At 40.2% G+C, this 13,022-nt stretch overlaps 1 protein-coding gene across 4 annotated transcripts in view; it reads left to right on the forward strand.

Moving 5' to 3' along the window:
• The window catches only part of LOC121323239 (ephrin type-B receptor 1-like), a 275,028-nt gene that overhangs the window by 66,848 nt on the left and 195,158 nt on the right, over positions 1-13,022 (forward strand). For all 4 annotated transcript variants that reach the window (XM_041264173.1, XM_041264174.1, XM_041264175.1 and 1 more), the window contains exon 2: positions 102-166. In XM_041264173.1, the coding sequence (XP_041120107.1) occupies positions 102-166 (65 nt within the window). The remainder of the gene's footprint in view (positions 1-101; positions 167-13,022) is intronic.

The following is a 13,022-nucleotide window of genomic DNA, read 5'->3' on the forward strand; positions in this document are numbered from 1 at the left end:
ACCAGTAAATTACTTTACATGAAAAGCTTGTAACAGGAACTGTACTATCGATAAATTGTTGTGTTCTATGTATTGATTCTCTTCCTTGTGTCATCCTACAGAGACAGTGATGGACACTCGAATCGCCACGGCAGAGCTTGGCTGGACGGCGTACCCTGCGTCTGGGGTAAGGAACCCTGCTCTTAGTATTCCTAAACTTCAATCTGAATAACACAGATATGCATAACAGCATATTATGTTGTGGATCATATTCTGGGTACTCCAGTGGTTCTGCACTGGTGCTAGGCAGACATTTAAAACAGCATTAAGCACCAAAACTTTTATTTTTCAAGCCTCAACTCAACATTCATTTGTCCATTAATCAGACCGGTGCCCTATTTGGAGCTTCACTTATGTTATATTACTACCACAGATATGTTTCCAGTAGTATTTGGAGTCTTTTGAAGAGCACACCTTTTTGGCTATTAGGGGTTCCCTTTCAATTCGTAGGTGACTACCAAAACAGTACTTTGGGGATGTTCCTGCTTGTCAGGTATTTACTGAGCATTTTATATCAAAGTTGCCAATAGGCCCCTCTGTGGAGTGATGTCCTCGGTCCCACCTACCGAGGTAATAAATAGTCACTTCAGTCTCTTTTGGCTTTCACAAACAGGTAGGTAGGGTGAGTATAAAAACTAACCTCTTCCAGTTGTGTGATTGACTCTTTAAAGAGCTTTCTCTCGAGTTCTTCTGTAGTTCCCTTGCAATTGTATTGCTGGAAGTCGGCTTGCCACTTCTCCAGAATCAAAAACTCGGCAGCTGAAGGCTTACCGTTATGGAACTGTGTTTTGCTGTCCAAGAGCCTCAGTACCTTGGTTCTTCAACACCCTCGGTGCCTCGAGGACTCCACATCTCGGCCTTCGAGGCTTCTAAGCCCTGTTCATCGGTGCCCTTAGTGGCCTCAATACCTTATTCAGTGGACACCCTCCGTGCCTTGAGGACTTAATGCCTCAGTGCTTCAACGTCTTCGAGGCTTGTAAGCTCTGCGCAGTGGTGCCCTCGGTACCCTCGGTGACCTGATATGCCATAGTCTAGGTACATCGGTGCTTCAACACCCTTGGTGCCTCGAGGACAATATGCCTCAGCGCGGTCTGTGCAGGCAAAAGAGTCCAAAGATCCTGGACATCCCTATGCATAAACACGCAAGAGCTGAAAACAGTTCACCTTGCGCTGCAATATTTCCTCTCTGTGCTCCACAACCAACATGTCCTTGTCTGCACAGACAAAGTGTCAGTAGTTGCGTATGTGAACCACCAGGTTGGGCTTCGGTCCCCAGGGTTACAAGGCATAGTGTTTCGGCTGCTGATCTGGGCACAGAGACACTTCCTGTCCCTCAGGTGGTGCAGCGCATTTGGGAATGCTTCGGGGAAGCCCAGGTCAATCTCTTTGCCACAGCAGAGATGACCCATTGCCCCGTGGTTCTCCCTCTGCTGCTGTGGCGGTCCATTAGGAGTCGACACTCTAGCTCATGAATGGCCTAAAGTGCTTTTGTACGCTTTCCCACCTATATGGCTGCTCCCTGCCTTCCATCGAGAAGGCTCCTAGATAGCCCAGGAGAATCTGGTTTTCAAACTTCTGCCAGCTGCTGCGAGGTCAGCCCTGGGAGATCCCGCTGCGCATGGATCTCTTCAGTCAGACGAAAGGCACCCTCTAGCACCAGAACCGGGCAGACTTTAGCTGTGGGTCTCAGACGCAGTAGTCAGTACACTGCAGAATGGTAGGGCTTCTTCCACAAGAGGTTTGTATGCCTACAAGTGGAAATATTTTCAGAATTAGTGCATGGCTGGAGGCCATTTTGCCATTGATTGCCCTATAGCAATTATTTTACAGTTTCTGCAAAATCTTCTAGAGGCAGGTAAATCCCCCTTTATGTTGAAATTGTACCTAGCAGCCATATCTGCATGCCATCTTCCCATTGACTCAGTATCCCCAGGCTCTCATATACTGGTGACCTGTTTTCTAAAGGGTGCTCGGCAGTTACGTCCTCCTGTAAAGGACGTCCTTGCCAAATGGAGTCTAGCTGTGGTACTGGAGGCTCTCACTAAGGCCTCGTTTGAGCCCATACATTCCCTAGAGCTGAAGTATCTCTCTTTGAAGACAGCCTTTCTATTAGCTATCAGCTCTGCTAAGTGGGCCAGTGAACTACAGGCACTGTCCATGCATAGTTCCTGTATGCGTATTTGGGACAATGGAAACAGTGTCGTTGCGCACAAACCCTACTTTCCTCCCCAGGGTGATTACAGCTTTTCACTTGAATCAGTCAGTGGAACTAGAAGCTTTCCATTCCCCTCCCTTTGCGGAGGAGATGGATATGAGATTAAATTCCCTCTGCCTGGTTCGGGCATTGAGAGGTTATGTGGTTAGAATGAGAGCGCTGCGTCAGCTCTTTGTCTGTCATGGTGAATGTACCCAAAGTCAAGCCCTCTCTAAGCAACGACTGTCCCATAGGATTGTGGACACGTTTCGACCGCGTATACTAATGCCGGCCTACCCCCACCTGGGAGGGTGTCTGCACACGTTGACCGATATTTGTACTATGGCTAGCTGGGCTACTCCGCATATATTTACCAGGTTCTACCAACTAACTGTTGTAGATCCCTCCATGCCTTCAATAGGCACTAGGGCCCTTGAGGTTACACGCTCAAATCTCCAACTCTAGATGGCAGTAGCGAGATATCCTGTATATCCCTCATATCCTGTATGCTCATTCTTCCTCGCGATGGCTTTGGTATACTTTTTGGCTGTCATCTTTGAATTGAAAGGGGTGACTGACAAAACAGTCAGAGATGGTATGGTAATCTATTCAGGGTTACCAAGATATTAATAAGCATGTGGGGTGAGCAGAGTGAATCAGGCAATATTCATGTTATTAACTTTTCCTAAGGATAAATCACTATAGAGGGCAGTTCCACAAATGCAGTTCCTCACAGTCAACATTTCAAAATCATACACATGGGGTGTCATTTTGAAGGTAATTAGTTTTAGAAAATAAGCTTATTTATGGAATACGCCATTGGTTTGACACATTCACAAAACTGAATGCAACCAGATGCTGATTAAAATTTGTAACAAGAAATTTCAGACAACATACACATATAATTATTTTCTATAACTTACAATCAAGGAGGAAGATTTCTTCTATTGTAGTGTATTCATAAGAGTCTGATATAAGTACACAAAAAAATGTGTACATAAGTCCTCAACCATCACAGATATTTTGATACCATTCCAGTGTGGATGAAAAAGTTCATCTGAGTGCGTCCGACACTATGGTACTTTATGGGCATTTCTCTCTTATCAAGAAAGGAGGACAAATTACTTCTATCTGAATTACAGCCCTAGTTGGTTGATATACTACACACTAGTAAAAAGCCACTTCTTGTCTGAAATGTATAGCTAAAACTGTGGATGCCCTACTACTATATTGATGTTGGTGTCGGAAACATGGCTCTTGCAGATTTGTTTTATATAATTACAATAAAATGAAATCATATTTGAAAACATATATTCATTCATGAGCAATGTGTAGAGATACCAGAAAACACAGGTATCCACCCTTTGCAATGAGTTACATTTTAAACTCTTGTATAGCTAATTGTGCTGGAATTGTCATTGTTTTATATTTCTGCTGCCATCCTGGTTAAAGTTTGTTAAAAACATATGTATAAAGAAAAAACAAGGAAAAGTAATGCATTGTTAAATGTTCCTGTGCTCTCTGGTCATACAGTTCTACATTAGGGAAGCAGTCTTTAGTAGTTCATCACACATTGTTTGGTTCAGTCACGCATCACGTATATATACGCCAGCTTCCACGCGGCTAAGTACGCATGTTACGATTTCAATATCATGGCTTCAGTTCAGTTACTTGTAAACAAGTTTGATACTTATTCTGTTGGTGTGATGTTTAAAACAAAGTCTTCTTAACACGGCTGTCCTCTCTGTAGAAGTTAGCTGTGCAGCATCTCTGTGCAGTATCTCTGTGAAGTCTGTAGGTGAAAGCTTTTGTCATTCCGGAAGAAGCCCATCTTCTCCGGGACAGCTTTGAAGATTACATCATTGCGTCTTCATTGAAGAACTTCAGAGTTTGATGAGTTGAGAGTGACGAGATGTTTTGAAGAAACGAGCAACATCACTTGAAACCAAATGAGCTTTCTACAAACACTGCAATATCAACTGTTTTTCTTAAAAGATAATCTAAGCACTGTGCTCTCTTTACAGGATGATTGGCCTCTCGCAGATTTCAAGAATTAATGACAACACTTCCCATGGTCAAAATAGAGATAAAGGTCAGGGAGAATGAATGAGTAAAAGACGTAGAACTCAGAGAGCAAGAAAATATGACATGGAGAAAGATCCCAGGCTCGGCACTCATCATATAGCAATATCCTATAGGACAGCAGCATAGTAATGACAAAAACACAGCAAAATAAACTGAGACGGGAGCATGGTTACAGAAATTTAAGGTGATAAAGAAGAGAGCCAGGAGAGGGAACACACTACATATCAGAAAGTGCAAGCCACGGTCAACATCTGTACTCCCTCTCGCTCGTAGATTCCGTTCCCTATCTACCTCCATTCCCAAAATCTCAGCCTCCCCTTCCCTACTTCCACCCCCCCCCCCCCCCCAATACAACATAGATTTTGATCTTGATGTATTAAAGACCTGCAATATAGCTATAGCTGTTTCAATGGTAGGCACAGAACTGAAGTATTTATTTTCTAGCGGAGATTCAGGAGAGATTCTTGACTCATTGATCTTGTGATCTTTATAAGATGACAAGCTTGCATTGGATAGCTGCTAAAATCCAACAGCCATAGGCCACACCTGTAAAACATATTTTTACAGCACCACTACAATATTGCTGCTTTCCTCCATTTTCAAACAGTATAGGGGAATATATAGGGATATTTTTCTGTGTATGCTGGGGTTAAAGTAATTAACTACCCAAAACGGTTGTCTACTTGATTAAGTTTCACATTTTATTTTGATTGAAGTTATAAATGGGCTTAAAGTAAAATGACACCAATGCACAAGTGGAGACTGGACTTGGTATCTTGTTCTCTTCAATCACAGATCTTAGCAGATGTACAAAAGAGTTAGGCTTGTTGGTATAAGCAGTTACAGTCATGACAGGTTGCCTTGATGTACAGTACCTCTATTACACAACAGGGGTCTCATACTGACTCTGTCTCCCTGCATCTTACTCTATATTACACAAGCAATCAAGCCAAGGCCGACTTTACTCTGAACTGGTTAAGCTAAACACTGTCTGTTGCCTGGATCTCTTCCAGCAACTAATCAATTTAAGACCTACAGACTTAGGCAAGACTTATGATTGGTTGGCTAACTATGGGAGTAAGTGTGACCGATTAAGAGCGGATTTAGCAGGAGCATCAGGTGGCTGGCACCTGATAATTTTAGTAACACGTCTCAGCAAGGTTGGCTTTCTCTTTCAACGTTTTCATGTTAAGTGGTTTTGACATCATCGTACAAGCTTTTACTAGAAACACAGAATTCTACTATCATTTTGTAGAAATCTTTTTTGGAACACTGGGTAGGGATCCACCATATGATGACATGCTGTGATCTTTGCCCCTGTTTCCAAGGTGACTATTATCTTTGAATACTGGCAAAATGCAGTAGTGTACAATGATATGATGCTGAGATATATTGTCTGCAGTTCTCTGAAAGGTTATCTTTTATTAAAATAGTAACCAGTGCTGCAGAAGAAATATGAATGGTAAAAATGTACGATACAGGCTTCTAAAATAAAATAAAATAATGGATGGGACAATTGGCAAGTCCCAGGGTTTAAGGGTACCCTGGGACTTGTCAATTTACACAGTACAATGCGATGCTTATACTGCGTTTGCGTCATTCCTTTTAGCTCTGAAAATCACACTCCTGAGTTTACATCCTGAGAAATACGACGGGAAATGTATTTATATAGGTTATGCAGGCTGTCAAATCGGATTACAGGAAAACTTAAGTCAGCCTGGTTCCCATATCTCATTACACAGTGTACATAGGGTGACCAGATGTCCGGGTTTCCCGACATTATGCTCACAGTCTTTAAAAAGTCCAGTTTTTCAGCTTTTGTCAAAATAACGTAAACACATGCTTTTAGTTTATGGCAACTGCAGTGAAAACAAAATTAAAAACCAAGGGTAATCAACAACATTATTTTTATAAAGTGATTGACACATACTTGCTCATTCCTCAGTGCACAATGTGTTTTCATTTAGTTTATAGTCAATATGATCTACAATTGCGTGTAATATGGTAATTTTGTAGCTGTTCATTTCTGGTGGGATTTAGCCTAGGCACTAGGCTGAGCAGCAAGATGTTGCAAGCATCTAAATCTACCAGGTTAAACCACATCAACAACGTCAATACACTGAGTAAAAAAAAAATAAGAAACAAACAAAAATACTAAAATGTAAATGTATTTTTAATGATTTAATATATTATTATTATTATTATTATTATTATTAGTAGTAGTAGTAGTAGTAGTCATAGTAGTATTATTATTATTAATAAAATCAATATAAAGTAGGCTACACAATACGTATAACATAATATGGCTACTTAAACTAATTATCCACAAATTATACACCCAGGAGTGTACTGAAATTAGCTAGCTGCTTACAAAAATAAATTATATATACACACTACTAAGTGTGAGAGAATATATTTTATTGGTTTAATTAATCTTATAAATTATTTAACACTGTGTTCCAGTTTAGAGCTTTGAAAATCTGGTCACCCTAAGAGTACATGACCACATTTCAGGTGCACTGTAACCTTACAGATTGAGTCATCAAATTTAAAGCAATTCTGTGACGTCATCCTTTGACATATTCATTGTTTTATTTTCCAATTAAACTGAACGCAGTCGATTTGTGAAAGGGAACACAGAGAACATTGCTGGTTTGACATTACCATTAATCCAAATGAAAAATGAACAATAACAAGGTAACCTCTAAACAGCGCAGTTCAACAGCTCAAATTAAGCCTACAGGTAGCCTGGGCTTTGCTCCCACTCCTAGTGTTAAACCATTGAATCTAAATGTATTCACTCAGGAGAACTATATTAAAAATGAATAGAGCATGTATATACCTATAAGCACCATTGAAAAGTAAAGGCTGGTTCACACCAGGCACACAATTCAGACAGACGCTATGAGCAGGTGTAGACTGTGGTTCACACTGAGCAATCTTCTCCCTGCGTTAGTTCATTCTGATTGGTTTAAAAAAGACAGCACTCTTCTGGAGGTTCGGGGAGTCCTGCACACAGTCGAATTTAATTTATATGCTGTATAACTGCAGCGTCTCGTTTTTATAAACAGTAGGCTGTTCGTAGGCTGATGAGAGACACACATCAAACACGATTTAAATTCATGAGTTGTTAGTTTTCATTCTGATTATTTATCTGTTTATTTTTGGTACCGTACATGCTTAATTATGAGTTCTTTAAACATGTTCCGCTACATCTATACAAGTATAATTTATTTCAAATAATAAACGGTAAATTGTATTTTACTTGTAAAATTCTATTGGAAAGAGAAAGGCGTGATTCGTTGAATGCGAGTGACGTCACCAACTTGGCGCTGAGAAGTTGAAATCTACCAATTCGCCCGCAAGCATCTACGATTTGAACGCAAGGTGGTGTGTTCGTAGAGTCCGTCTGAATCGTATGCCCAGTGTGAATTGGTCTTTAGTCTGGTTATGATAACCTTGTCACCTAGCTATGTAAATTGAACTATTGTCTAATTATCCCCTAAATGAAATTAATTATTGCTGTCTAAATGTTTGCTTCCTATTTGATATATCCAAGGATAGTGAAGAGCCCTGCATTTGTAACACATTTACACCAGACTATATTGTGCAGTGTTTACTGTATGTATAATTAATCTATAATTTCTCCAGCGTTTTGAGTATGGCGCTGTGGAAGGGTGGTGGGTAATTCACTGACACAGGAGACAGACAGGTAAATTTGGCAACACCGCACAGGTGCCCAGTTTTATTTCAGGGTGCTATTTTTCTTTTTATCCCGCAGATGGCGCTGTGGGTCCGTGGTCTGCTTACCAACGATGGTAAACAGAACCACGGGCATACCAAGCGATGGTACACAATACCAGCACCCTTGCAGGTGCTTCAAAACAATAATTCAAAACAAAAGGCACAAAGAAACAGGGAAAATAAAACAGTAACAAAACTACAAAGAAAAGGTGCTGCACTTGACAGCTATATCCCAGTCGCCGCTACCCGTGCGACCCGGATCACCGTCCTACACTGCCGGCTAACTAGCCTGCTCCGTTACAATACTCCGGGGTCTGCCCAAGGGTTCCTCGCTCTCACTGTCTCGCTCTGACACACTCAGTTTCGGTGTCGGTTTCTCCCGACTGGTTCTCGGTCCTCGACCAACGCTTCCGCACTCTCGGCGCGTTTAAAGGGCAGACCTGAGGAAACAGCGGAGCATTATTTTATAGGGCCAACAATCTCCCAAGACTCGCCTCTCAGCCATTCAGAGAGGGGGAAAGTCCACACACCCACTTTCCCACCTCCCTGTGTCACTGCCATGACTCACAGGCGGTTGTTGGATGACTGCCGCCCTCTTCCAGCAGAGTCAACACAGATCTCAGCCTGCTACAGGCGCATACAGACACTTGGGAATTATTGGATGTCATTTTTTTAGGTCTTCCAACTGGACAGAAATCATATAATAAAAGGCTGTTTTTTAGAATATGATTGCAGGAAATTCAAATACAGTCGGTTTGGAGTTTGTTGGGTGCTTTCCAGAAATGGACAGAAATAGTTCATTAAAGCAAGTAGGCCTAGCTGTGTCTGAAATCCTCAGACTGAAGTGAAAATGTTGCCCGGGTCCAATTGATGGTTTGGGGTTATGAAACATTTTTAGCTACCCTCTCCAAAAAATGAACATTTAATTACAAACCAAACTTAACTAAAGAGCAAACAGTTATGCTGAGCGTGTTACCTCTAGAACTCCTGCTAATATACACTGCCTGGCCACTATATTAGAATGTGTCCGCCTGATTAGAATTGATATTGTCCTGAATTCGAGATGTAGCACTCTTTGCAGATAAAGTCCACCAAACAATGCTGCACTTGTACCCTGAGCCAATGGAAACTTTCAAGATGACATTGCACCCATAAAACAAGGCAGAGTTCTGCACCAGTGGTTTGAGGAGCATGCCCTCTAGAGATCTTTAGTTCTTCAAGGGAGAGGGGAGAGAAAAGAGGGCAGCCATAGGTATCCTTTATTTGTTTTTTTTGTGATTGAGTTTTATCATTTAAATAAATGTTTAGCTTATTTTAAAAATAAGAACTGTTACAATTATTACAGCTAATTGTAAAACGCAGACATCTCAGCACAGAAGGTTCACTTCACATCAACTTCCCCCTCCCCCCAACATGGATATTGAAGCAACTATATCTTTATCTGCACACTAAACAACCTCCAAAATAAATAGTTTGATTTTTCAAAACATCGTGCCAAGACAAGGTCAGAAACATTGATCTGATCTGCTGGCATGGTGTTTTGAAAAATAAAACCGTTCATTTTGGAGCTTAGATAGTGTGCAGGTATTCTGTATCTTTATTCTTGTTTGGACTACTTCACACCCTGCACCTTTTTCAGTTCATAGATGTGCGTATAAATAACTTTGATTCCTTATTGTAAACTTTAAAAATATATTTTCATCAGTTAATAACACCATTTTACCAATTTAAGGTTACATAGAACAGCACACCTAATCACAAGTCTAATCACAGCTAAACACATTGCGGACTGGTAAATAAAAATAATCAAGTAGAATACCATGCTGTGTATTATCAAAATACAATTGGTTTCTATGTGGCTCCAGGGCTTCTAGGTATAACATAATATAACGGCCATGAAAAACGGCAGGTACTCAGAAATCTGCTATGCCTCCTGAAATGTAGTCTGTAGTATAATCATAAAAACATTACATCAGAATCTGACCGCATGGTACCTGTGCTACAGTTTTGGCGAGAACTGCACGTGTCCAGTGGCTGTCCCACCCCACAAACTCTGCCTGTCAGTAAGCTACTGTATATACAGCTGAATGAAATTAATTTAACATTTTATTTTGGATGTTAACCCTATACACTCGTGCTATATTGTATTGGGCCCAGCAGCAGGCCTGACATTCTCGCATCAATATCTCAAGCACCGTAACAATAATATTCCAGGCCACAAGCTCATAAGATAATAAAAGTGTTCAAATCATTTGAAACCAATTTTTAAAAGTGTTTAGAGTAAGTTTTTACTTTCTTCTAAAACAACTGAGTTACCCTGAGTACCCTGATCCAAAATGACTTATCTGTTCAATATTACAAAATGAAAATTCCCAAAGTTCCCGAATATTTCTAAAAAATTGCAATATTCCCGCAACATTGCAACCCTATATATGTGTGTGTGTGTGTGTGTGTGTGTGTGTATGCGTAAGTGTGTGTGTGTGTTTACAGGTCTACACTGTGTAAATAGCTTCCAATGTCCTCAAAGCACAGTACAAATAATAAAACCATCTTGTCAGTTGTGTGTTTCAATAAGTTCCAAAATTAACTGCCCTTCACATCCGAGCTTGTGTTTACAGATCAGTTTCTGACTAGTTTCTGTGCAAACAGTAAATGACTGCTCTGCTGCTTACAGTGATTTACAGTGGCTGCCGACTATATCAAAGTTCTTTGCCAAAAGCCCTGGCTTTAGTGTTGGGAAATGGAAAAGAGGAGGGCTCAGTGTATGAGTCTGAGTGGACACCAGTGTTTAAATAAAGGTTCAGTTTACTTTCTGGTAATAAACAGCGTGATCAGACGCCTCTATCAACCATTTACAAGCTGTCAGTACATAGACACTGGCTAATTAAATGTTCATTGTGTAAGAAGCTTCCTGAAGATAATCTTTGGGACTCAAGCAATCCACATAACATATTGATACATTGGTGGTACCTGCAGAATTAAATAATCTGCTTAATATCTGTTATATAAACTTGGTCAAGAGGTGTGTTCTTGCCATGTGTTAATCAAGACAATCCTGATAATAGTTAGACGATTTGATACTGTTTATTAGATTAATTCTATTATAAAAATAACTTGCTTTCAAGACCTCAAATGTCTCTTTTTCAGGTTGAAATAAAAAAATAAAAAAAACAGCTTTACACTTTATTAAATTTAAAGATCTGTAAGTAGTCTTTTCCTTCATAAAAAATTGCAAATAATGATTTGGACTAAAGACTTTGTTAATATTGCTTGTTGTTTCTTAATCACGTGTTGGTATTGGAGATTTAATTTGCATTGGTTGATTGTGGTGGCAAATCTGATTAAGATCAATACAAATGTTCTTGGGATGGCAAAGTCTCTGCTGGCTTACTTGACTGCTGTGTTACTAAAGAGCTATGTTTGAAAATCAATTAATACAATTAGTACAATTATTACAATTACCACAGCAAGTCCATTGACTGGTATAGCAGAGGCGCTCCTTCCAGTTGGGGAAATCTTTACTGAATCTGCGCCAAGCAGCTGTAGAAGCACAGAGCCCTGCTGGTTTATACCCTGAGGGGTCCTGCCTAAATCGTCTCACCCAGCTGGGCAGACACAGGAACCCTAACCGCAAACCATATGGGGCATCTTGGCTTGGCCTGTGTGTGTAGGAGAGCGCTAATGATGCTTCAAACAAAAAAGACTTGAATGGAGTCGGTCAACTTGCTGCTACTGTACTTGCACGCTCTTTGTTATTTTATGTGGTGCATATTGCGATACGGTAAGCCAACTTGCTGACACATACTTTACATTTTAGATACTTTTCAAATATCCATTTAAAAACCATAACTTTGCTCCTGAAGGTGCATTGCCAGTAAAAGAAGCAGTACGCTAGACTAATTTATGTCATCTAATTACTGTAAAAATACCAAGCGATTGAAACCCATATTCACAGATATTTACCGCTCCCCCTCCCCCAATAAGATTTAGCTGTGAAGAGTTTAAGCTAATAAACTCAGATTGTTCTAAGGGCTTCCACATGCACCATAGTTTTTTGCTACTTCAGTAGCATTAACAGTTTAATGCTTTGTGCGTATGGCCCTGAGGATATAAAAGAGCAGCATTTTTACATTGAGAGAGATGTATGCTGCTATACAGTAGCACCAAATAGTCGATTTCGGAGAGTGGTAGTCTATAAATCGGTAAGTCATTGTACATCGTGCATTTTAAGATCGACGGAAGTACGGTTGCAATCCATTAACATACAGAATCCATTTTAGAACATTAAAAAAAAGTTTCAAATACAGTGCACCAACAAAAAAGTGTCACAAAATGATAGGCTAGGGATATAACCCCATTTCCTTGAAAGAGAATATGACCACCAAACCTTGTGAGGTCGCATCACTCGCATTCGCGGGTTCGATGCAAAAGAGAACAAGTTCTCCGTGTAGTGACAATTTATTATCTCGGTGATGTGAGGACATCACTCCACTGAGGGGCCTGTCAGCAGCTTTGATATCAAATGCTCAGTGAATATCTGACCTGTGGCAGGCATTTCCCAAAAGTATTGGTTGGTGGTAGTCTTCGAATTGAAAGGGAAGAGTGCGTTCACAAATAAAGCACCAGACATAATTTATTTGTTTATAAAGTGGTGACTAGTTAACCTATTCAACTCTTTTTATCTAAACTATTTGTCAAAATAGTAGTCATTCTATCTCTACTATACAGTATGTTGTGGTGGGTTGAGGTATCTCCCACATCTCAACAGTTAAAGAACAGATAGTCCCCTTCTAGATATTTCAAAAAATTCATCTTTCATTAAATAAGTGAAAAGAGTACCATACTCTCCTTTTTCTCAAACCAAGTATTTAATAAAATAAAAGCAGCTGAAGACAGGAGTCTGCTGTCTCTAGAGATCACAGTGGCTGCTGATTTGTTCAGCTGTTTAGATTTCTGATGG

The sequence above is a fragment of the Polyodon spathula genome, chromosome 11 (assembly GCF_017654505.1).
Source record: "Polyodon spathula isolate WHYD16114869_AA chromosome 11, ASM1765450v1, whole genome shotgun sequence".
In the NCBI taxonomy this organism is placed as follows: Eukaryota; Metazoa; Chordata; class Actinopteri; order Acipenseriformes; family Polyodontidae; genus Polyodon; species Polyodon spathula.